Here is a 25,915-nt window from a genome sequence, read left to right as displayed (position 1 = left end):
GTTATTGACAACACCTGCTCTCAGGAGCTTAATTTTCAAATATGGTTGATCCACAGAAAGAGGTCCACGTGTTATCTGCACTGACTCTTCACAAATATCAAATGTTTAAAGGGGGGTGAGAAAAAAAAAATGAAATATCGAAGCTTCCTGAATAAAAACTTTCAATGTCTTCCACAAAAAGATACGGATGCACAGGATCAGCCTATCGGCAAAAATGAAAAATCAGCAGCTTGTGCAATGAAAGGGTTATATCCGCATTCAAGCTAAGAGACATACTCTAACATACACAGACACAAATCCTGTTGAGCTGAGCCGAGCACAGATACCCTACCAGCCCTCCAAGGCACAATTAGGATTTCACGGGGGGAAGAAATCTACATTCCTGCACACTTGAAAAAAGTCCTTTCTCCCTCCCCATAACAATATCAACTTTTTACTCAAGGAAAAACCTGAAGCACCACTCGATAGGATTTGGACAAAGAAATAAAATAAAAAAAACAAAGCCAGAAAAAAAAATCTAAATTTAAGCTGTGGTTGTTAAAGAAAAAATATTATGGTTGAGGAAAATCCAGTCCTAAGCCTCCCAGTTCCAATCAATTTCTCCTATTCTCTGCGATACGAAGAGAAGCAACCACTCATAGTTTGTTTGAAGTGCTCTAACTGCGCTACGTTCAACAACATTTTGTATGAACAACCTCGTATGCGTATGATTTTAACACCTGTCAGACATTCAGTCCAAGTACGAGAGGTCAAGTACCTGCCAGGCTGAATAAGGGAAAGGGATAGAGCAAAAACACTACATTTCATTTCATGAGGTTTTTTTCTTTTTCTAATAAGTGGACACATTTACAGGAACGCATCATAGTTTAGTCACTATGGTACAGCACATGTAGGACGGTGAATATGTTCTGCGCAGGAGTAAGTGACTGTGCGCGCTGTCACACTCTTTAGCGGGTTACTGTTACAAGTCTGTCATGAAGCTATTAAAATTAGATTGTTTGCAGCAGAAACATTTCCTGCAAACTATATATTGTGCAAACTTAGTTATGCAGAGTAAATGATCTCATTATCTTCTCTGGTTTGGTACATTGCTGATAATAAACTGTAGTAGATTCAGTCATGCACAAGCGGTGGACTAAAACTCTTTCTCCTGTGTATAGAAACAAAGGTAAGATGACTGTTTTCATTATTATGATGACTTACATCATGTCATTTAGGGTGTTTTTTGTTTTGTTGTCACAGAATGTACACAACCTTTTTGACTTTTTCACATACTTTAATTATTGTACATACATGTACATATGCACATGTTCCTGTGAGTCTCCACTTCCAGGCGTATATATTTATCCACGTCCACCCTTCCACATATGCAGGCTTTAACACATCTGCACACATACGCATCTATATTAAATCTGAGTCCTGTATCTGTGCGTACTTCTACTTCAATCTGTCAGCAGTTTACGTATTTAACTCCCCACATACTGTATGTCCATCCCGCATTCTGTAGTTTCATTATTTCATAGTAAAAGAACGAACATTGCCTTTTATTCTTTTGACGCACGTATTTTGGGATAGAGTGGATGAAGCAATTAACTCATTTGATTTGACACTAAATGAATCCATGAATCTGATATACATATGATAACTAGTTAAACATTCTCAAGTTTGCAATCGTAAAGACTCACAGCGTTTCTTTATCTTGTGTGATAGCGATCTGAATAAATTTTTTTTTGGCTATTTTTGACAAAGCAAGCAGTGTAAAGATGATATCCTGCACTCTAGGAAAAGCCTCCTCTCAAGATGTAAAAAAACATTTGAGTAGGGATCGAGCTCAAAGTTTGAAGAAAAGTGAGAAAATCTGCTTGGTGGTGGCCAAAGCAACGCTATGTTTTATAATTACACAGACTTACTTCACCAAAGACTCTTTTATCATTGAAAAAAGATCATTCTAAAAACTACTTTATATTTTAGGCAACTATTATCCAAATAAAATAAATGATGTTCGCAGCACAGTGTCCTTTCACCCTATCATGCCTGATTTAACTAAGCTAAATACCACCAAGGCAATAAATGGACTCAGGCTTCAGCTGCAATGAATGTCTCCAAGTTTAAACTTACACTTCTACTGATGCAATCTGGCAAAACCAATGCCCTAAAGCACATCCATAGAGCATTATGCCAAATACAGACATTAGCGCTACTCGAGTTTGACCAAGACCTTTTAGCTGCCCGGCCTGTGAAGTGGTGTTTAAAGGAAAAACACACTGTAACCGTCACTACCGATTCTCAGATTTGCGTCGCGTCTGAAGAAAAGGTTAAGCACATCGTCTATCTGAAAATGCCCAGATCTGCAGTCAGGCATAAAGTTGGCACCCAGATAAATCATGCCATCAATGTGCTTCAGTTTTCTCATTATCCATACCTCTCATGACATTCACAGAAAGAAACAAAGCATCCTGCCAACACCTACTCTGTGAGAGAGCTCTTTCAGTTCAGCTCAAAAGCTGAGAGCTCCAAACCTCCACACCACAGTGTGGGCAGTTCTGGCAGAGCCATGTGCTTAAGAACACTGACTGAGTGCAACAGTTGGACTAATAACAGAACAAAAAAAATTAAATAAATAAACAAATAAAATGGACGCACAACGGGGACAGCCACCGCTCCACAGCTGAGAAGCAGGTTGACTTCTGCCCACCTTTCTCTTATTCAAGAGCGGAAAGATGTCCACAATGCCTCTCAGGTCTTAGTGCCATGAGGGGCGGTGAGCTCGCAGCTTCAGCCACTTCAGGGTAAAGCAAATCACTTTAATATGTTAAGAAGATTAAGCTGGATAAATGTCTAGATACATTTTTTGAAAAGCCACGTAAATCTGTAGTGTTTTTATTTGGGGAGGGGCGGTATGTGAGTCAGTTGAGACGATCAACACAAACCCACCAAAATGCAACGCGATTGGCTAGGGGAAATTGGGCTTATTTGAGATTTTGCATTTTAAGCTTCTTGAATCTAAGACCATCCCACCTCTTTCTTATTATTTTTAACACCAACCTTTGGGACAACAAAACTATGGAAAAAAAAAAACACTGGTCACATGTGCCACTGCTCTCTCGGCTTATATTTAAGACTCACACACAAAGAAGAAGAGAAAGAGGTTAAAGTTGAGGGTCTCTAAAGTGAAGTAGTCGAATGTCTTCCGAGATCTCTTTGTGCAGTTTTTCAGGTGAACGATTGGAGTCAAATTAATTAATTGAAGCGATATATATATTCTAAATAAAAAAAAAATGGATGGCTGACTTTCTTCTTTCTATCTTAAGAATTAGCAATCTGAGGGTGTCCGCCTGTCAGCTCGCTGTGCTAGAAATTGAGTGTGAAAACGAAGAGAGGGAGAAATGGAACAAATAATGTAAAGGGATTAACAAATCATTTGCATAACATTTTCTCCGCTTCCAAACTACAGGATCAGGAAAAATGACAAGGAAGGCAGTTTTATCATCCCCTGTTCTCAGATCAATCAACGCATCAATGGACCCATGATTGCTGCAACCATTAGCGACAGCCTTTTTAATGTCAGGAGCGAAATGAATCGCGGGTAATATATTTTAAAAAACAGTAAAAACAAGTTGATATCACCTGATGAAAAACATTCTCTGAAGAAAAAAACTTGCATCTTTGAAAAGATACTTTACTTTCAGTGTGCCAAACGTGTATTAACCTGTTTTTCTTAACACCGTCGCTCCATCCATAGTTAAGACAATAAGACCACTGGGGAGATGAAGGGGATGGCATTATGGAGAGTTAAGCATTGTGAGCAGCCCTGAAGCTGTTCCTAAAGAAGGTGAATCAGAGGATTGGGACACAACTGTAACTAAACCCTGTGCCTGACCACAAATGAGAAGCACAAAAAACATTTTGGGCACGGTGCCACTAAGCCAAGCATCTGGGTCTTAAGTAAACTTCACGTGATCACTTTTAACTTTTTGATTGCTTAAGAAAAGAGGCTGTCGAAGAAACGCTTTCAAACATAAACACCACAGTAATCCTGTCCGTAAAGGAGGAGGAGCGTGTACATTAAAACTCTAAGACTAAGAATCTAAATGAGAGTTTATATTTCAATTTCTGTCCTCGACTTCCTCACAAAGGAAGGAGCTCGTAAAAAAAACTACAAGAGATTTCTCGAGTTCATGCAATACACACAAAAAGACAAAAAAAAATGCACAAATATTTTGTCAAGTTGTTATTTTTGGTATCATGAGGGCCGCCGGACAGATCACATTCATAAAATGTACAAGTTTCTTACTGTGCCAAAGTGAGACCGAGTCGACTCCAGATCTTACAATGATTCCCTGGTAAATGTTAGATTTCTGTGGCTCATATAAATAGAAATTTAATCTTGTATGTTTGTCTAAGTATCCACCGCAGCAGATGCACTTCCCATGCAGATTATGAATCTCTGTTTGAACAGATCTTGCCGTCAATGTATATGAACTGACAAGATAGAATTTCTGTGTGAATACTGAATAATAATCAGGAGCCGCGCGGTTCGGGAGGTATTTTTATTAAAGACTTGCTTCTGCTTGTCGAAGTCTTTGCTTTTGCCTCCGTGCTGAAGCCTGTTCGCAGATTTGGATCTAATTAATGAATTTGGGTAATTGTCGTGGTCTCAGGTGGGAAATTTGCACACGATTCCAAACGCGGAAATTAACTTGTGCACATTTTCTTTCAACAGCGGGTGGTAACATTTTTATTACTTTGTTAGTTTGTTAAAAAAGTTGCCACGTCTATCAATGCTTAAAAGAGTTGCCACGTTTCGAAGCAAATAACCTCGTCTTAACGGGGTCTGTTGAGTCGGCTTTACATGTCGAACCACCTCCTTTCCTCAGAGCTTTTGACAAACACTGAAAATCTATCATTTCCTCCAATACCTCTGCTCGCATAGAAACCTGACCATTGTCGTCTATAAGAGCATCCCAGAGCTTCCTTAATCTGTTCTTATCCTCCCATTGATAATACAATACATTTTCATGGTAATTGAAATCATATTTTACTCACAGCCACAGAGTAAAAGTATTGCTGCCTACGCTCTTATACCAAATGTAAGGTGAAAGAATGCCATGCAGGGTACAAAAGGGTAGCTTTAAAAAAATAATAAAATACACTGTCACTGTACAAGTGAAGGCAAGAGGGTGAGTGGAGGTAGGAAAGAAAACTGGAGGAGAAGGAGGTGAGAGAAAAAAATAAATATTGGCTATGAGATATACGCTGCCAGCTGAGGGCAAGACTGAAACCCTGTGGTGCAACAGCCTCGAAGACTTGCACTTGCACCTGTAGTGGTTCGCGTTGCCACACACATGCTTCTTCACAAGGTGCAAATTCCTCTTCTTCTGCGTGGAAAGGTGGCTTAGGAGGTTTATTGCCTTTTATTCAGTCCACTGAATATGCATAATCAATCCAGTGCTCCTGGTAGCAGAAGGTTGTAATTCTTTCCTCTTCAGAAGCTTGCATGAATCATAGATGTTGTGTAGTAATGGGCGATGACTGAATGGAGCGGGACACGGGTCAGCTTAACAGGGTGTTACAATGACAAAGGGGAACATTAGCTAAGGAAATAAACTCCCTGAATCTCGGCCAAACGCGCTGTTTTAATCCAGCAGAGCCAAAAACACCCACCTGACGACACTGAATGTGCAATTAGATGGATATTAAAGAACATGCTTCACTTGTTGACCCTCGCTGTCATGTGAAGGCTCAAGGAAGTGCTGTGTGTCTTTATCTAAATATACATCCTTGACACTTCGCTGAATGGAGACCATCGCCTACTGAAAATAAAATCCCTATCTTTGTGCTCTCACATCCCCAACATGAAGACCTATCAGGAATCCTGCATGGGTGGACATGTAGGCTTTCCTAGGAATGACAGGGTCTGCTAAAGAGGAACCCCACCCTCGCTTTCTCCAGCATGCCAACACAGAGGAGAGTGGGCAGCGCTGAGACGGCAGCCTGCCGTGGGCACTGCCAGGCTTAAAGCTGCCCTGTCGTCATCAGAGGCTTGCAGAAAAGAACGCTGAGATTCACCAAAAAAAAAAAAAAAAAAAAAAAAAAAAAAAAGAGGAGGGGGATCGTTGCATTTAAATCCTCTCTCAACGCCCCCACATGTTTTAGCAAAGCATAAAAATCATTCACAGAGAGAGAGAAAGCGAAAAAGAAAAAGATAGAGGGAAATAGAGAGGAAACAGCTATTAGCAGCAGTAAGCAAGCTCAAGAGATCATAGTGAGGCAGCTCTAATCGCAGTAATGGTTTAAACCCTCATTCCATCCACCAGATGCAAGAAATGTCTACCCAAAAACAAGGCTTTGAAATCCCCCATGTCTAAGAATGTGCCCTGTGGCTATGGTCCTTACTGAAAAAAAAAAGAAAAGAAAAGAAAACAACAACTCCAAAACTGTCTCCACTTTTGGAATAACTATGAGGTAAAGATAGCTCCTGTGGCCTGTGTTGTTTACACCAGCTACATGCTACAGGAAAGATGAGCATGCTTCAAAACGTGTCAAAAATAAATCATCATTTTAAATAATATGTGGCGTACATTAATGTCAGTGATCTCAGCCGAGAAATCAAACACAACAATACTCTCGTGGATGCACACGAGACCCAATTCTCTGTCCTCTAAATAAATTAAGGTTAATTAGTAATTTTAAAAAAAGACAACAGACGTCACTCATCAGGAGAGATTCAAGCATTAGTGATAAATATATATCTCTTATCACCTGCAACGGGCATTAAAACATCGATTAAACACAAAGTTTAAGAAGGTGGAAACTCACGGAAACATTCTTTGGTTGTGCCAAAAGCACACCTGCATGCTACATGCACACAGAGCTTTTTAATCCTTTCTAGTTCAGAGGTTATTTTTGGAGTCTTCCTAATTTTCACTATTCTTTTATTCTTTTCTGCAGGCGAAGCTTCATCTCACGGCTTTTCTGTCCTTTGGCCAAGTTTGCCGCTTTTCCAAAAAGCTCATATAGCTCTTTTTCTGTGAAAAACACTAAATTCCTCAAAGCAATTTGGCATTTACAGTAGATATTAATGTTGAACTGAGACTAGATTTTAAACAGGACGAGGGTGTTGATACATTGTTTGACATTTACAAACTACTCTCTGCGTCTTTATTTAACAATTAATGGCGTGACATACAAAAGGGATCTTTTGCAGAGGCATCAGGATTTTTACCAAAAGTGAAAATTTAAGACGATCAGCGCCAAGCATGTTAATGATCCAACAGTGAGCCGACTTCCTGACCACCGAGACCCAATTTACAACAACACAGGAACGTGATTATAACAGTTGGTTTCTAATTAAAGATATTTATCGTGTGAATCTTCCAGCTACAGCTTTCGGCTCCTCACTTAAACGCGCCTTCAAAGAGACTGTATACAGCAAGGTGTCAGCGTAGAAGTGTGTAAGAGTGTTGATGTCATGACAGTGCTACACTGACTCATGTTATACCTGCTGAGCATTTCATTATGTAGGTGAGAGCTGCCTTCCTAGCGTGACTCCCACGGGTCGGTTACTAATTGGGATTATTATTGTCTCTGTGTCAGGAGTCATTCCTACGTTATGCTAAATGTCAAATATGACATATAATTATTCATTAGTTTACACAAACAGGCTACTGCTACACTCCACTTAACAGATATTTCTGCTTCCTACTGAGAAAATACTTCAGGGTGTGAGACTAGAGCTGCAACCAAAGTTTTTCAACTCAAGAACTGACCTTCATTTCCACACTAATCATGAGGTCGCTGTGCTATGTAATTTTGGATATTACAGCTACACTCAAGAAAAGCTATAGGTCTCATTTTAACACATGCTTGGACATAACCTATTTAATTGGGTGTTTCGGAGAGTGTTTAACATCAAGTTTATCTTTATCTAATTGGGCTATTTTTCTGTGCATTCACCTCGAAACAACAGCTTTAGCGCCAAAACTTTTCTTATATTCTAAAAACCAGGGGTCAGTGTTTGAAATGAAGCTGACAGCAGCATCGTTTCCCGCTGTTCTTTGTGGAGTCCAGAGGTTAAAGTGATGCCGATTTTCAACAAGCTTTGTATCGTTACAATTTAGCTTTTCTTCCATGCCACTTGCACCAAGAGCTCAACACGAGTCCGCCATGTGGCACATTTGGCATAACCAGGCTTTGATGATGATACAAAGCTGATTGAAAATCTGCAAACTGACTTGATTTAACTTAAAAACCAAAATAATTATTCTATAACATAGTCAGCTTTTTTTTTAATTTTACAGTCCTTGTTATCACTTTGCGCTAACTTTATTCATGAGACTAACTGTAACCGAGTCATGCTGTTATAGTTTAGTCCCTTTAGCCAATAAATATCCCACTTGCTTCAAACCGTAGAGTGTAATTAGGATTTCTAAAAATGCTTCATCGACACACATGCCAGGTTTTACTAACACATAAGTTCAAGTGGTGAATCGTTGCTCTGAAGTTTGAACACAGAAATCTGCAGTTTCTGTGGCCCTTTGCTTTTGTTTTTGGTTATGAGCACCTATTTAGAGGCGGGTGTATGGGACTTCTGCCCATTGCGCTCCATTACAATTACTCAGCAGGCATGCGTCCCGTCCCAGTAATGAAGTGGGTGTTACTGTGGGTGGATTTGAGCATGAGCGGTCACTATTCTGTATTCCTACTACTGGGTACAAGGGCTGAGTTGCAAAGAATAGCAGCGGCAGCAGCGCTGGCAGCGTGGCACGGTGACAGAAAGCGTGGTGGACCAGCAGACCAACCACAGAACCACAAGTAACAATCTGATCCTTCAATAGTGCGTGTTTACTTAAGTGTCAGGAGAAATGGAGAATTACATTTCAGAGCCCAGTAAATAAAGTTTGTATTGATTTAATCCAACATGTAATCTGTTTTGCTGTCTGACACTGATTCTGGCAATAAAAGAGAATCATGTAAGACAGCATTATAGATAATACGACCATAGATCAAATGGAGTTTGGGCAAGAGAAGGGCAATAGATCATGTTCAAGCTAGACTGCTTAGCTCTGGAATTCATAAACTACCTCCTAAATCGAGGTGGCTTTCAATTTAAGTTTTCAATTTACAGATATAGGATTTGGTGTGCGCTTGATGTGAATTCATTGTCAACTTCAGCAGGGGGGTTCTGTGCATTGGGAACTGTATCTCTCTCAATTTGTCGCTACAACAAGAAATAAAAACTGCACTGATGTACTGAAAAATACACATTTTTGAATAAATGAATACTGCACAGATCGCCTCAATGACTCTCTATCCGGCATGACAAGAGCGAGTTTTAGAAGAGGTGCATACTACACATCATTTAAGCCCTACTTCATGTGCTGCCGACCCATTTTTCCAAACTTGTTTCTCTCTTATGTGGTGTAGAAGTTATTTCACTGTCGTTCTCTTTTCAGAAGCATTTCCTTTGTTTTATCATCAGCGCTGCATTTTTAAAAATCCTTTTAGAACCATATTTAATTAAAATGTGGAATCAAATGCAATATTCTAACACAATACTCAAACTTCAAACTACAGTTTTACTGCGTCCCTTTCAGCTCGGTACAGGTCGTAATACTCCAGATACATGAATTACAAGTAGTAATCAACTGTTCTCTTCAGGTCATTGTTGGGAGTTGTTTTACACATTTCTTTTTTTTATTAAACATGAGTTCCCACTAAAGAATACTGGTTCATACTGGTCCTCTAAAGCACGCACAGCTTTGTGTGTCTGTCTGCTGACTGTAATGACATCAAACTGCAGGATGGAGATTTCATGTTTGTAGATTCACAGATTTGAAATAGTCAAGAGATTTGAGCAGTGAGACACCAATAACATCATTGTCTACATTAGTATTTATGTTATCTAGACATTCTTAATAGTAGAAACTGTAGATAGGACATTACCTTGATTTAACACATTGTTCATTAAAGGGGCTTTACAAGTACGATGTGCTAGCACCACCCTCTGGTGGCCATGATTACTGCAGAGTGTCTCATATTAAAGTAGATAATATGAGGTGGTACAGAAGTCTGACATTTAATATAAAACTGAAATCTTATTGGGTACCTTTACATTTATGTTAACGGTAACATTTCCTTTCATGTGACAACAGCTTAAAGGCCTGTTCAGCTGAGGTAGAAATGCAGCTTGTCTTGTGTGTTACTGCACTCTAGTGTTACAAATAAGCATGTGCATGTTTGCCAAAGAACACTGACTAAACAAAGACAATATTTCATAGTATTTCTCAGGATAACGTCAGAAATGTAATTCTCTTTCTTTGTCTCAGGTATGAGGGACGACTAAAAAGGTCTAAATACTTAGATAAGTACTAAAATCTGCAGTATGTAGCTTCAGTATTCAAGATACAGATCACATTTCTTACCTTGTGTGCTCCGGCGAAGGAAATCTCTGGAGCTTTCCAGACTGTGCTGACCTTTTCTCTGACTTTCTCGCCCTTTGGGATTACGAGACATTTGTCAATGTGCAATCCTGGGTAGATCACCACGAGCCCGCCGCTTTGTTGAAGAGAGATAAGAGATAAAAACCAACTCAACACGATTTTGTATTACATTCTGTAGTGGGCAACGATCACAACAGGCTCATATCCTGAGATAAACATTAAGTAGAACACAGAGAGAGCAGATGAAGCTTTGGTTCACCCGTCTGTGAGGCATTATGGGATACTTACTGACAGAAAGATGTATCCTTAGAGCTGAGGGAATCCGGTATTGGATAAAACCCCAAAAGACAAGCACACAACACCACAAACTGCGCCGACATCGCCTGCAGGACAACAGACAAATAACCTTTGTTCAAGAAATGTTAAAACTTATATTTAGTTAGACCTAGTTAGATTTAAATTGTTCTTTTTCCAAGCAGTCTGACTGAAACACAGCCAATAACGTCCTGACAGTCGAGGTCAAACGAGGCCTGTTCATACTGACATGAAGCCCAGCAGCAGATTAAGTTACATGTCATTCATCTGTCGAGCAGTATCGTGTTTAACAGTCAATACAACTCTGCAACAGGCCCGAATAATTAATCGAAATATTATTGAAATCACAACGTGGCCAAACAATCCAGATTTTCAAAAGGTAAAATGTTTAACAACATTTTTTTATTAATGATAATGATAAATTAGAAATGATAAACGATGACATGACGGCATATAAATCATTTTATCCAGATGTAATGGAACGTGGTTGTTTGGTACAAGCGCCAACAAAAGTCACATCACCATCATTTTTAGATTTTATTTCCATTAATTAAATGCAAAAAAACAAACAAACATTTAACTGAGATCATGACTCATATCGAGATAGATCTAATTTTTAGTATATTGTTCAGAATTATCTTGCAAATAACAATCTGCCACAGTGAGCTCGTCATTAAATCACTTAGAAGTAGTTTAAAAGGCTGGAAGTTTCCAGAGTAACTGTCAGTACTGGTCAGTATGTAGGATTTGGTGGCATCTGTTGGTGTAGTGGTGATTGCAACCCCCTAACGTCACCCTCTCATTCCTAAAAGGCTCATATCAAGGTAACATAAACATTATGATTCTTAATTTCAGGTGTTTATACACTGATGAAAACAAACTGTTAATGGAGCCCCTTTAAATCTGACACACTGGGTCTTTAAAAGATTTGAAAACAAAAGAATAATTCCAACATTTGAAAGAAAGAGACGTGAATAAAATAAATAAAAAGTATGACAACAATTCCAAACCTAAAGATATTAAGTATAACATCATAGAAGACAAATAAAAGCAGCAAACAGAGAGGCTGGACGCATAAGGACTCAAAATGTCTGATCTATTCACTCAGTCACTCACCTGCTGGCAGTCTTGGCCAATCAGACAAGTCTGCCACATCAGCAGCAACATGACAACTTAAACTAGTTCACTTAAAAACTGGCCCAGGCTGGTATTTGTCTTTCATTTTACATTAAAACATTTAAATATGTGCCTGCTTCAGCTGTAGGGGTCATATGACATTAATAAATTACATGCTGCTGACACGTTGCTATATTTAAATTGCGGCCACAAGAGGCACCAAGTCATTTTACTTTCAGTTATTTATTTCCTGGAAAACGTATTAATAATTAATATTTGGAATGACTCGACTCGGGGAGGTGATTTAATTTGCGGTCAGGTAAACTCACCTGTTTTAGTTTGTTTGTATTTACGCACAGTCTGCTAAACAAACCGACGCGTCGGTGCACTTTAAGACGCAGAACAGACATTAAACATGACAGCACACAGACTGCAGCCTCCGCAGAGCAGCTACATTCATTACTGAGCAACATTACCATCTCTGAGAGCTCGTCCACTTGTGTTTTTCTGCAGGTTTCTTCCTCTCCTCCTGGTTTCAGGTCGCAGTTGTTGTTGCTGCTGCTGCTGCCTCTGCGCAGTCAGTGCACCAACCTGCTGACCTATGAGGCTGCAAAAGTTTCATATGACAAAACTGAAAGAAAGAAAAAAATCAGACTGGCGCCATACTCAAATTGCATGTTGCTCCATTTTTTTTATTTTAGTAAATATTATTTACACATTTTCCAAGAACACATGCTACAGAATTCCAGATTTACAGCTCCCAAAACAATAAAAACAGCTCTTGAGAAACAAAAACACCTGATGACTAAAGAAAACGTCATCTAGGCTTTTGAACACTGAGAAAACATTCAAGTTTTTTTTTTCTTTTCATTTATTGTTTTTGTTTTTTTATGCATTTATTTATTTATTTATTTTCAACCATTTCTGAACAAGGCCTCTTAAACTATGCAGTAGTGATTGTGCAGCATATATAATATATTCCTGGTGCTGCTAAAGCTCCCTTTGGTTTGTGCTTCTCTGCAGCGGTGATATTAGCACCCAAATATATGGAAACGGGCCCCAGTGACAACTTCTTTGTAATTTATGATCTAATTTTTTTTTCATGTTTTTTTATTTATTTTTTATCACCTGATGTTGTCTACGTATCTTAAATGATGTTGCTATTACCCCTCTAATGCAGTTTGAATAGAACCTGGTGCTACAAAGCAGTGCAAGTTTGTAGTTTCAAAGTCAGACATATCAGTATGCATAGTACAAAAACAGTATCTATGTTAAACTATGCAACAGCTTGTATCAATTGCTATGTCAAGTTTGCAATCATCACACGATTTACTATTTACATCTAACTCCCAATGGCCGCGAATGTCTAAAATCGGAGCTTGTTAAGCATAAAGCAACCTCAAAATAATGAAGCAAATTTGAAATCCCTGCATTCATTTCATGGTTAATGTCACAAATTAATGGTTCGTCATTATGTTAGTCTAGTGTGGCCTTGATGGTCAGAGTCTTTAATTAGTTTTTTTCTGTTTACAGCTTCGAGAGAAAATAAAAAAATCCTACGCAGTGTTCAAACTAAAGCACACACACATCGAGCTCCTCGAGTCATACATTGGCTGCTTTACATCCAAGTGATGAATTATGTACATTCACAAATACACACACACACATACACAACCTAGAGAGCACCATGGTAACTGAACACATAGCAAACAAACCACAGTAACGCTACTTTACATTCGATACCATACACTACACTGTACATTAAGGCATGAGGTGTTGTCAATGCAAAACATCAGCAGAAGATTCATTGATGAATGCAATGCACCGAGGAATGAAATGTATGTCTATGAAATTTCAATCGCACCACCAAAGGCAAATTATAACATTACAGACCCTCCCTGCTGTTAAACTAGTGTGTAAAAACTGGACATTATTATTTATTAGTCAGATGATCTAATAAATTCAAACATTCAGAATTAAACTCTAAAAAAGAGAACGATACTCCAAACGTCTGACCACGTGTGCCCAAAGATTTGATCCATTAAAACATTCAGAATGACAGTTCTTATGTTTACTTAGCAATAGACAAAATCCATGTAATCGAAAACAATTTAAAGCTACTGCTTAGAGCACCAGCACCACTACTAATCTACGTCTAACTTCATCTATTTTGGCGAGCCCCGTTCATGCAGTGTAGTTATTAAGTGAGGAGATAATACAAGCAAGGAACCGTTTGTCACCGAGTCGATTCACACCACTTTTTAAGCTCTTTGTCGGGCTCTAGGTATCTGCCTACTCAAAAATCAGTATGGAAAAGTATAACCCAATCATATGCAGGATTAAAGCGAGCTCTCTTTAACATATGCTGCAAAAGCAAACGCTGCAATCTGAATTTTTGACAACAATGGAGTGTTTTTTTTTTCCGTTTTGTTTTTTAAGTCTTTATAATGTTGTTTATATAAACATGTGTCTACTTTACTTTGCACTGTAACCCTATTTTACTATTCTGTCTGTAATTTGCATGTATACTACAGCATATAATAGATGTAACTGGAGGTCAGCACAATGAGTATTTTCAGGTATTTATCGACAACAGTTTGTAGCTGCACAGTAACTAAATGCAAGTCGGATAAGTCAAGTCTATATTCAGTATATGTATTACTCAGTAATACTGTACGATTCTGCTCACTGCCTGCAGTGCACAACATTGGGTAACTGCACGTTAGAGTGATGCGAGTTACTTGCAGTTCGTCTGATATTCTGTACAATTTACAATACTACCCATCTTCACTGAGCACCACAAGTCCATCCTACAATCAAGTACAACAGTAGATGACAATCTTGAACATATACTGTGAGGTGTGCAAAACAAATCATGAAAAATGATTTGATCTAAACATCTTTACAACTTTTTTTTTTTAACATTTTAAATATCATGGTCTTGTATCATCCACAGTTTCTTTCTTTACATTTGCCGCAGCGTTTCATTGCACCACCACTGTTTTTAGGTGGCGTTCACCAGGATGCTGCTTCTGGAGGTTCTTGCGTGTATGTGTGTGTCTCTGTGGAGAAGAGTCCAGAAAGTGCTCGAGGTGTGTAGTAGAAGAATATGGATGACTGACTTCACCCAAACGTGAGGAAGCCTCCTGCATGTAGAAGTCCTACGCGGGCCAACTGCAGACAGTCAGGAGGGCGTCCTCTGATCGGTTACGTTAAATCTCTACGGGCCGAATCGCCACCAGCGGCGGATGACGCGCCGTCACAAAGGGATGGTAATGTACATGTGGTCACTTTAGCTCTAGAAATGTTGCTACTGCCTCTGAGATGAATCATGTGTTGCCTTCCAGGATGACAGTGATTAAGCTGATGGAAACCGTTCAATGTAAAAACCGAAGGACTCTGGAAACATGTGTGCTAACAAGCCTCATCAAGCAACACATAATTAGTGATCTGGTTTGTTTTTGCTGGCATTTTACAGAAAATACAGATATTTTCCTTGATTTGGGATCTTGTGTCTCGGGACACTGAATGCATTCATGTAAACTAAAGCCCTTTTGTGACATGAGGCCACAAATCACACGTTCACAATACGGAAAATGCGCAGTGTGTCCAGACTCACGTCACTTTTAGCTGTGCGAGCCGTGCACAGACATTCAAAAATATAAATGACTGAAGAAAAATTAACAGGAGTGGAACTTTCATTTATCCGTCCACGATCATAATCAGCACGGTTGGAGTGAATGACGTCAATAACTGATTCCTGGCAGGCTTTATCGTTGTCACATCCTGTTGATGAGATCATACTTTACACATAGTTTGGTAGATTGTACAAACACTTAAGGGCAAAGTGTTATATCTCTGAGACTGAGAAGTTCTGTGTTGAATTGCTGGTTGTTGCAGCTGATAAGCAGCACTTGGTTATCAGTTCACGTTAATTGATGATAATTATGATCATAGGTGGAAAGTTCTGTGCCAGCAGAGTCCTATTTCTAAAACTTAAAACTCAGGTAGTGGAACACACATAACAATCAATACGAGTTGCTATTTGCGCCAGTTACACTGTGCCATTTGTCAGTGAGGTTCATATCACTGAGGTTTGAGTCTCATGTACACGAAGCTAAAAATCTAAGGAACAAAACTCATTACTTTAACCGTCAGATTGAGCTGACCTTGCAAACCTGGAGGAGTGCCGTTTGACTGCAGAGGCAAACAAACAGGAGGAGGAACTGTGCCTGAATAATTGGGGGGGCATACCTAGCCAACAGTGCTTTTCTTGTATTGTATCTTTACAACCTCGCGTCCACACTGATGTACTTCCAGAGCGGACCTGGCCTTACCACTTGGGTCAGATGACAGCGGATGAGCCAGAAGAAGGAGAGTTTGAGTTAGGGGAGGAAGGGAGGTTCCAGAAGAGCCACTTGCGTTTACATTGCCGCCTCTGGTACAGGTAGTCCTCTTTGTCGCGTTCTTTGCGTGCTCTTTGGTAGTGGTCGTCCTCTTTCAGGTACCACACAGGTGGCCAGCGATGTTTCTCAAAGTACTCTTGGTTCTCTGCATCAGAATAAACTGTTTTAGGAATTTAAAAATGTAGTTGGAAGAAACATATAAGTCGGAAGAAGTCGAAAGAAAAAAAGAATAGAATGTTTGCATATTTTTTATTGTAATAATCGTACTAGCAATATATTACAGAGGGAATCTTACAGACTGTATAAACCGATATGATATAGAAACATTATATAGCATCATGTAACAGCAAAAATATCTGATTTCGCAACACTGATGGACTTGTTTTGATAAGATTGTAAGCTAAGAACCAGATGATACAAGCGTCTTTGTGTATTATTGATCAACGCAGGTCAGTAACCATTCGTTTTTAGGAGCCTTATTCTTACTGAGGTGGAATGAGTCCATCTGTAATCTGCTTTTACAGATTTTATTTAAATTGGCTAACTTTCCTTAAAGCTTATTAAACATGTTTTTATTTCATCCTCTTAAGTCTAATGTAGCAAACCAAGTGTTCTCCATGCTGTTTGTCAGGTTACTGTATAAGTATAGTATAAGTATGTGTTACCAGGTCACCCACCTGTAGACTTGGCTTTCATGTCTCGGGGAAACTTGCGGCAGACACTGTTGTAGTTGGTGCAAATGTGGTGAAGACACCAGCCAGTGAGCTGTTGGGCACCGTGGAACTGTCAACATACAGAATTATTACATATGACAAATGTTTTTGTACATTCTCGTATGTTCATTGTTGTTGCTTTGGATGCAAACACCTCAATATTTGAACTAAAAAATCAATGATCATTAAAGCATGAAACAAAAACATTTACTTTTAAGTGACGTCAGGTTCAGATCTCATGTTTACATCTGCTTTGTTAGACTTGACTCGACTTTCATACATTTTGTTTGTGTTTGATCAACATTTATCAGCTTCGATACATTTATTTCCATACTTTAGTGGTGCATATTACCTAAGTTATTAGCAATTCATCATCTATCACAAAATGAACATGAGCCCTCTGAGGTTCTTTGGTGATCCAGCCTTGCGTGTGATAGCTGAAGCGGAAATACAGCTGAACCAGAAGCCCGTCTGAGTCTGAATGATGAGATGAACTAAAGTGCTGAGCCTGCATGCTGAGACTCCCATGTGTCCTAAATGCCCACTGCCCCAATGATCCTTTGCCTTTCATTTTGCCAAATAGCTGACTTGCACTCTGAAAAACTGTTTTTTTTTTTGGCTCCACCTACTTAGTCTAAAGATTATTTCAGCCTCCAGAGCAGTTCTTCCCGAGAAATGCCTTATCATTAATAAAAAATAAAATTGCAGAGTAGTTTATAAAAGCTTTCAGTGCCATGTTGACAGGGCACACTACCTGGGCCATATCCAAGTACACCAGCACATCTCCATCAATGTCAGCCCCCATCATCGCTGCCTCCGTCAATACTGTCACTGTGTAGAGCTCTGAAAGAAACACAGAAGCTTGGCATTAACTTGGAATCATGCACAACAATCCTGTGGTTTACAGAGTAATAATTATACCAAATCTAAATACCTGTAAGGGCAACCAGGTGGGGCAGGCAAAGACGATTGGCAAGAACAATAAGCTCCATTGCATCCAGGTCAGACCGAGAACAAAACCGCCCCGTATACAGATATTCCAGCACAGCTCTCATACAGCTGCGAGTTGTGTTGGGAAACAGCACCTTAGAAACAGGAACATGTGACACAGTCACGACTTAGGGGGCCCTGAGGCTTTTGCTGCGTTTTGCATTTAATAGAAAAGCAAGATGAACATTTCACTTTTGTATTTCTATGAGGATTTAATTCAAATATTTCCTAAAAATCGAGTTACTGTCAGTTCTGCTTTAGCTGCAGCAAAGACAGGAAAAAAACAAAAACACCATGAAGTGGCTCAAAGCTGATAACTGGTTAGTAAATCTAAATTTAGCTTTGATGAGACACACTTTTGAATATCTAAATTTCAAACTACCTGCAGAAATAGTCCTTCTGATTTATGCTTTAGCGTTCTGTTACGGGACATAAACAAAGTCACTGAGCTCACAGGACTACAGTTTGCACCACAGAAGCTTGCGTAATTGAATTACAACAGACTTGCAATCCTCTAATCAAATTATACTTCGTATACAGACCACATAGTTCATTGGTGCTCTACTTGGGTCAGTCAGGGTGTCTATCTTTGCTGCACGAGTGTGCTGTGGGTGATTATAATGTAACTGGATTGTTAATAAGAATAAGAATGCCTCTGGAAATTATAAACATGACTTTGGTCTGTTGTCCTTGAGCTCTGTTGCTCTTATTTCACAGCCTAAAAGAAAACAGCGATGTAGGTTGCCCTACCTCTTTGGTGCAGCTCTCCACAAAAGGCCCGCCAAACATAGCTGCCATCCAGTCACAGCTAGAGATGAGTAAAGGCTTGTGGGCCATGATGGTCCCATCATCCAGCTTGAATACTACATCTGCAATACAGTGGTGGTACTGGTAAACACCTACATCCTCTCCACATGACATGAGAACAAACATGGATCAATGATTTCCACTCACCAGAAAAGGTGCCTTTGGCCAAGCACTCTTTGACTCTGTTTGTGCGCCGTACATGGAAGGCTTTGGTGATTTCTTGGTTCATGAAGGCTTCATTGTTAAGTATGTTTGCCACCATCATCCGCAGGTCAAAGACCTCCAGCAGCTCGGCAATGTGTGCAATGTGCATTAGCTCTTTCTCATTCTCGTCTAGCTGACCTGTGTACAGGTAGCGAAGTACTGCTCGGAAAGGGCCGAGCTGCATGGACTGATCCATGTGCACTACAGTCATGGGCCTGGGGCTGTATGTTACTGGGTCATCTACCACCTCCTCCTGGATGCTGACGAAAGCTCGGCTCCACGAGGAGAGCATTCTGCCCCGTCGGGCCCCCTCGGAGTCTTTCAAGGTCCCATCACTTGTGCAGGCCCTAAGGTTTGCCCTGTCTCCGTCATCGCTGCTTTCGCAAACATCAAAGCTAGCAGCACGCATCAGCAGCTCTCGGCCAGAGAGAGGACCCCGAGCGGGCCTTTCAGTTTCCTCATTTTGCGTGTCCATAATGAAGAGGTCGTAGAACTTTGAAGAGGATGTCGCCAAGTATATCTTGTGTGCAAAGATTTTCTGTCGCTCCTGCAGGACCAGGATGACGTCGGCACAGTGTGGGTCCTCCAGAAGGCCGACCGGATGCTCCTCCGTGGTGGTTGGGGGAGGAGGCACAGTGATTATAGGTGGGGGAGGTTTTGGTGGCAAGAAGGGCGCCTGAAGGAGAGGCCGCTGAACATTTCTGAGGTGTGATTTCCAAAACTGCAGGTGGCGGCGTGAGATGAGTGCAGCTCGGATAGCATTGTCAAAGACGTCCTTGACTCCAAATTGAGCAACAACACTGGTTTCATAATATGGCACTCCCAACTCTTTGGCCACCTCCCGACCTCTCTCTGGAGGAAGAATCTCATTGGATTTAATGGGTCTGAAAATAAGAGAGTATATCAAAGGCAATTCTGGCACTAGAGGAGAGTAAATCTCAAATTCTTGTGTTCAAACATGAGTCCTATTACCTAGCTAAAGGCCTCCGTGCCCTGTTCACTGCCTCCAGGTCTGCATAGCGCAGGTCCAGCTGACAGCCCACTAAGATGACAGGAGCACGGGGGCAGAAGTGCTTGATCTCAGGGTACCACATGGTCTTCACATGGTATAGAGAGTTGGGGTTGGCGATTGAGAAACACAATACCACCACATCTGACCTGAAGAGAATACACGGGACACATAATCTCAACGCACGTTGCAGAAAATCAACACTGCTGGTAGACAAACACTGAATTTTATATAATATAATATCTTACCTGCCGTATGCAAAACGCCGGTCCTTGTGATGGTCTCCGAAAGTATCCCAGAGGCGAAGGGACACACTAACGTCATCCACCACATCTCTGGAGCGCTCCAGTACCTAAAAGGAGATAACAAATCAGCTAAGAGCGACCAGAGATTTAAAATGCGCAGATAACCTTCAAACATTATGAGCTTGCTTACTCACCTCCTGGCATACTCTATACTGGTCAATTGCCCAGACTGTGGGCACATGTGTAGCGAGTAACTGGTACTGAGTCAGCGTGGCATTGCAGGCCCGGGCGCAGATAAGGCGGGTCTTTCCAACGGCATTGTCTCCGACCACCACACACTTGATAGTTTCAACGTTTGGCCTCTCATAGTCCATATCAGAATCTGTCAGCTGAGACCTGTCGAAAAATACACAGAAGGAAAAAAAAAAGCTGCATCAGCAACTGAAATCCTAAACTATTGTCCTGAACAGGACAGGAACATAGATCAATACGGTGACTACTCCTTATCTGCACTGCTCAGTCTGCCTGCAGAGCTATCAATGGATTGTCTCGTGACTTCCCTGTGCCCATTCACAAGTTGCCTGTCCTTGTTACTGATATAGAATTTTTAAAGGGACAAGCAAATTCTTTTTGCAGGGGTGTCCATAAAGTCTGCAAAATAATACCACAATCCCACTTTAAGTGTTTAGTTTGTACACGATGGTTTAATAAAAGGCTGATCATATTAAATATTAATGTATTCCCTTTCAACCACTAAGCCCAAAAACCTTCCTCTTTTTACAGTTCCTATATTACAGGCTAAGCTTCAATCATCACAACCCTAATTCATACTAGACATCTGACATCCACAAATAAACCCTCATTAAATGAAATGGAGGGAATAGGTAAATAGATTATTTCTGTCTCTTGAAAATGGAGGCTGATGAATTAGGTAGCCGGACTGGTTTCCAAGGGAACTGTAGCCCGTGTCTGTGTGTGTGTCACAGCCTACATCAGACAACCCTCCATCTATTACACTGATGTTCTCTTTGCAACATCAGCAGCATATAAATAAATAAAAAAGCCTGTTATGAGTGCTGTGGTCATGTTTAGGGTTGTAGTCTAACTTGTGCCACCACAGGACAAATCAACATCCCAAACTCTGTCATGTCATGGACTCCCACATCCAACTTCTGCATGTTCAAACACCAGACCACCATCTGAGATTGGTCCCAGCATCATCCCACTGAGACTTTTGATCAGAACCGTCATTCATATTTAGATTCTTAGTGAATGAGGTCAGATCAGATGCCAAACATAAAGAGAAAAACTGGCCCCTCCTTCCTGACCATGACCTACACTACACACCACTTTCTGATTCAGGAGGATGACATGCTGCAATCAGGAGAAAAAAAAAAGCATGTTACAGCTTTCAGAGCATGTGCACAGTCCCTTTGGAGATTACTATGATTTTTCTTTATGGTCAACTTGTCGTTTGCAGCCATTCATAAAATCAGCCTTTCATTGACTGCACAATCTGGGCTCAGTCTCACCTTCTTTAAAGGCATACAAAGCATTATGTGACCTTAGGCAGGGCCTGCATGACACTATAGAGATATACCGCCTCTAATATTGCTCATTCATTTACCCTTTCCTGTTACAGTCCACACTGCGCAACTCACGAATTAATTAATCTTTTATATATTTCATATGGTCACATACAATAAACAGCGCCTGCAGACTATCCCCTAAACTAACCAGCGTGAAACAAGCCTGCAGCCTCAGTTATCATCCAGCAGCAAAGATGATAAAAAAAAAATGTGCATATCCTACCAGGAGGACCGAACAGTCTCTCCACCACCACCGAGACACTAGTCATGAGGCTCTGCTGCATTACACGTTATGTAACGCCCCGTCACTGACTCCTGAGCCTGTTTATCTGCCTCCGTGTTCACCGCAAAAAAACAAAAAAACAAAAAACAAAAAAACAAAGCAGCGATTAGGAAATAAAAACCAGTTTCTCTCTCAGGAAATGTGTCATTTCCAACCTTACCGCAACATAAGGAAGTGCTGCATGGGGTTGGTCGATGAACGAGACAAAAAGCAGGGCTCCATCGGATGCGGCTCGCACCTGACGGCGGCTCGTGTTTAACTTCATCTTCAAGGCAAGGTGAACGAGGCTTGAAAACAGAGCGTGCACCGACCGTGGATGTGTCAGGAAAGGTCCCCTGGATCAGTGCGTTAAGTCCGATTGCATTGCCAAAAATACGAACGCTGATCTGAAGCCTGTCGGTGCGTTGCAGAGCTGCAGCCCTGACCGTCATGGAACCACCTCCACTAACTGTAAGGCCTCCGTAGCTAATAATAGGGCAGGCGCACCGACGAGAGAGAGAGAGAGAGGAAAAAAAAACATTCATTACAAAACACTGATCCACTTTAAAGTCGCACAAATCTCATTCCACAGCTCCTAAGCAGCTCTCCTCCAAGTCCAGCACATGCTTCTTGTTGTTGTTGTTCTACCTCTTCCTTAAAACAATCTGGATTATACTTTGCAGATTTTATGTTGTGAGTGTGATTAAAAACACATTATACACCCCTCATGCATTCATGCTGGGTCAGATAAAGCGTGCACAGTCTTGCATCAGCTCCCCAAAGCGTTAATTGAAAGTGTTGTATTCAGGGGCGGGTCTACTACATGTACACTTAGGACAGGTGGGACTCATTCAGCAGGGATTAACTTGTGAATGCGTGTGTGTATGTACTGTATATAGCCTACACACACACACACAAACACACACACACACATATGGTGGTTGAATGTATGGCAGATGCATGACATAAATTCAATTGTTTCTGTCTCTGTGAAGCGCTTTGATGCAAACATCTGTTTGCTTTTAAACTGAAATATACATCAAATAAAAGCGAAACTAAATGTTTGCATTCATGCACGAATCAAAGGCACTGTGTAAAAAGAGCTTTATATAAATAATCAGCTGTTCCCTGTTACTAAATGAACTCCTTAGGCTGTTTAAACTCTGCATGAGGTCCTCTGAACAAGCCAAACTCTTTAGCTACAGACTGACTGACTGGGTTTGACTTTTTTCTAATGCCCACAGGTCAAGCTCCAGAAAGAATCAATCATACTGTGCACTCCACATGCTGCAACCAGTAGCACATCTTTTTTAGACCCTGCCAGTATAGTAACGTCTTTCAAACTCCATGTCCCCAGTTTGAAACTCAATAACTGGGTCATTTTTTGCACAAAATTACAATATAATGTGGCAGTTCCATGTTTTATTGCATACGACCAAGATCTTTTGTCATTAGTTTGGCTACTAATGCTGCTTTTTACTCCATATTTAAGAGTTAACTCATTAAGTTGCATATAAATCACTGATTTTATGATATTAAACATGTTGTCAGTACAAAAAAAATGTGATTATTAAGCCTGAAAAGAACTCAATCAATGCTACGTTCCAATAATCGAGCTCATTACTCAGATAAATGTGCTTCTACATTAGATTCTCATTCATCATGGTTATCATACATTAGCCATGACTGTTATTAGTGCAGTGTTAATGATTAGGAGATTTACTTTTAACAGTACTGCCACACGCAGAAATGACTCTCAACAGTCCGTTTAGTTATTGTTTAGCACTTTACAGGTGTGATAACTCATGCAAATAAATGACCTGCCATGTTTGGTCTGTGATAAATAAAAGGCTACTTACCACTCACAGGTACTGACAGCCATGGTGCGCAGATGTTGGGAGGTTTTCACTGTTAAATACAGATTATTTCCACTCCAGTTCGATTCAGTAACTCTGTCCTCACAGCCTCCTTATATAATGCAGTTTAGGAAAGGCCCTCAAATCCACGATAAGCTCAATTCTAAAGAGCTGATTTATCTGTTACCTCCGTCACTCTGTGCCGCTCTGAACTACGTCATGCACATTAGAGTCTAACAATGCAATCCAGTGTTTGTACATCTTAACTTTTTTTCAGGGACAAGAGGCTCAAATTACAGTTGACCTTTAGACTTCCAACTTTTAGAAAGGATTAATGCTAAAGCTGCACTGCAGTTATTTACAAAGAAACGGCTCCACACAAGCATCATTCTGTGATTTTACAGATTTATATTGCATTTATATTGCACCGCGTGTCAGCTTTCCAAAATCAACCTGTTCACACAGTAAAATGCACTTTTGTTGTTGTTGTTGTGGAGGACTGAGTGATACTGATTCACTTTTCCTCAGTCTGTTACACTGCAACTCCCGCAATGTTCACTCTGCTCCACCAGGTGAGGCTGACAGTCTAAATTTCCTCAATCCTCTCTTTAAAACTGAGCCACAACAAAGACTGCCCTTCTTCCATATAACATACAGTACTGTTGATGTTTGGACACACCTTCTCATTCACTGATTTTAACACCGCAGACATCAGAACTACGATATAACATTATGTGTTAACAAAAACATGTAAACAAAACAAAGTTTTTATATTTCAGATTCTTGAAAAACTTTATTAGTGGGATTTTTTCCCTTCCTAATGCGTTTTAAACCATCAGTTTTAGGTAGTGTTGGCATATAGTAAATAGCCATATTCGACTACTAATCCACATTAGGGCAAGAACCCTTCTAAGCACACTAGTGTAAGTAAAGAAAAAACAACAGTCCATGAAGGTCAGTCTGCAAAATTTCAAGAACTTTGAATGTGTCTTTAAGTGTAATCACAAAAACCATCAAACATTATGTTGAAACTGGCTCTCATGCCAGACCACCACTCAAGGAAAGGAAGACCGAGAGTTACCTCTGCTGCAGAGGATAAGATCATTACAGTTACCGGCCTCAGAAATCACAAATTAATGTCACCTCAGATTAGAAGCCATATAAATGCTTTACACAGTTCAAGTAGCAGACATACTGTATCTCAACATCAACTGTTCGGAGGAGACTGCGGGAATCGGGCCTTTATGGTCGAATTTGCTGCAAAAAAGCTGCGACTGTGGGGAGACTAAACAAGAAGAAGAGAATTGTTTGGGCAAATAAGCACAAGGAATGGACATTAGACCAGTGAAAATCCAGACTTTGGCCTGATGAGTCTAAATTTGAGATTTGTTGGTCTAACTGCTGAGCCGCAGAGAAGGTGAACGGATGGTATCTACATGTGTGGTTCCCAACATGATGCATGGAGGAGGAGGTGTGATGGTGTGGGCACACTTAACCAGCATGGCTTACCACATAATTCCACATGTGTCTATAGTGTTAGTGTCTTCCATTGAAAGTAAAAACATTGAATGAGAAAGTGTGTCTAAATTATTGACCGGTACTGTTAATGTAATAATTGTGTTGCAGGCTAAACATTTAAAATACCGAAATATAAATGAGATATAATTAAAACCCTGAATTTGGTGTCAGTATGTGAATGGAGAGGACATGCAGTCAGTCAAATGTTTTTTGTTCTTTCAGCCACTTTTCATTGACATTCACAGAACAGTTTATATGAAGGCTTCTGCAGCCATTGTAGTTTCTCCTACACACTTGAAAGAAGGTGAAGCCAGGACCAGTTGGTTGCAATCTGCAACTTCACCACTAGATACCTCTAAATCCTACACACTGGACCTTTATTCTGTATGGGTAATATTTAATCCAGATATAGAATAAATTTCACTCACTTGGTTAAATCAAAT

At 40.2% G+C, this 25,915-nt stretch overlaps 2 protein-coding genes across 4 annotated transcripts in view; both read right to left on the bottom strand.

Annotated features, from left to right (window-relative positions):
* Positions 1–12,466, bottom strand: part of pebp4 (phosphatidylethanolamine binding protein 4) — a 48,168-nt gene extending 35,702 nt beyond the window's left edge. The window contains exons 1-3 of the mRNA XM_019275970.2: positions 12,350–12,466; positions 10,731–10,825; positions 10,425–10,557 (exon numbers count right to left, since the gene is read on the bottom strand). Coding sequence (XP_019131515.1) covers positions 10,425–10,557; positions 10,731–10,825; positions 12,350–12,352 — 231 coding nt within the window. The 5' untranslated portion in view covers positions 12,353–12,466. The remainder of the gene's footprint in view (positions 1–10,424; positions 10,558–10,730; positions 10,826–12,349) is intronic.
* A 93-nt stretch (positions 12,467–12,559) lies between these two features.
* On the bottom strand, positions 12,560–22,874 carry rhobtb2a (Rho related BTB domain containing 2a). 3 transcript variants are annotated; one of them, XM_019275968.2, is made up of 10 exons: positions 22,280–22,874; positions 20,442–20,643; positions 20,251–20,354; positions 19,966–20,151; positions 18,937–19,877; positions 18,733–18,851; positions 17,927–18,077; positions 17,747–17,835; positions 16,957–17,062; positions 12,560–16,439 (listed from the first exon to the last, which is right to left on the bottom strand). In XM_019275968.2, exons 1-10 carry the CDS (start codon positions 22,339–22,341, stop codon positions 16,219–16,221), a joined length of 2,181 nt encoding a protein of 726 aa, XP_019131513.1. In that variant the 5' UTR covers positions 22,342–22,874; the 3' UTR covers positions 12,560–16,218. The 3 variants fall into 3 exon arrangements, with proteins under 3 accessions (XP_019131513.1, XP_010744393.1, XP_019131514.1); XM_010746091.3 differs by having other exon boundaries at positions 12,560–16,424; positions 22,280–22,868; XM_019275969.2 differs by lacking the exon at positions 22,280–22,874 and adding an exon at positions 22,060–22,217.
* Between the last annotated feature and the right edge of the window lie 3,041 nt (positions 22,875–25,915).

This window comes from Larimichthys crocea, chromosome III (genome assembly GCF_000972845.2).
Source record: "Larimichthys crocea isolate SSNF chromosome III, L_crocea_2.0, whole genome shotgun sequence".
Classification (NCBI taxonomy): Eukaryota; Metazoa; Chordata; class Actinopteri; family Sciaenidae; genus Larimichthys; species Larimichthys crocea.
This window is presented reverse-complemented; position numbering and strand designations above follow the sequence as displayed.

Excerpts from the sequence above, each read along its gene's own strand:
- rhobtb2a (XM_019275968.2), bottom strand. The coding sequence starts at position 22,341 with ATGGAGCCCTGCTTTTTGTCTCGTTCATCGACCAACCCCATGCAGCAC. Across the intron at positions 20,355-20,441 it reads AGTATAGAGTATGCCAGGAG|GTACTGGAGCGCTCCAGAGA; the intron begins GTGAGTAAGCAA and ends ATCTCCTTTTAG. Across the intron at positions 20,152-20,250 it reads CGGCGTTTTGCATACGGCAG|GTCAGATGTGGTGGTATTGT; the intron begins GTAAGATATTAT and ends TATTCTCTTCAG.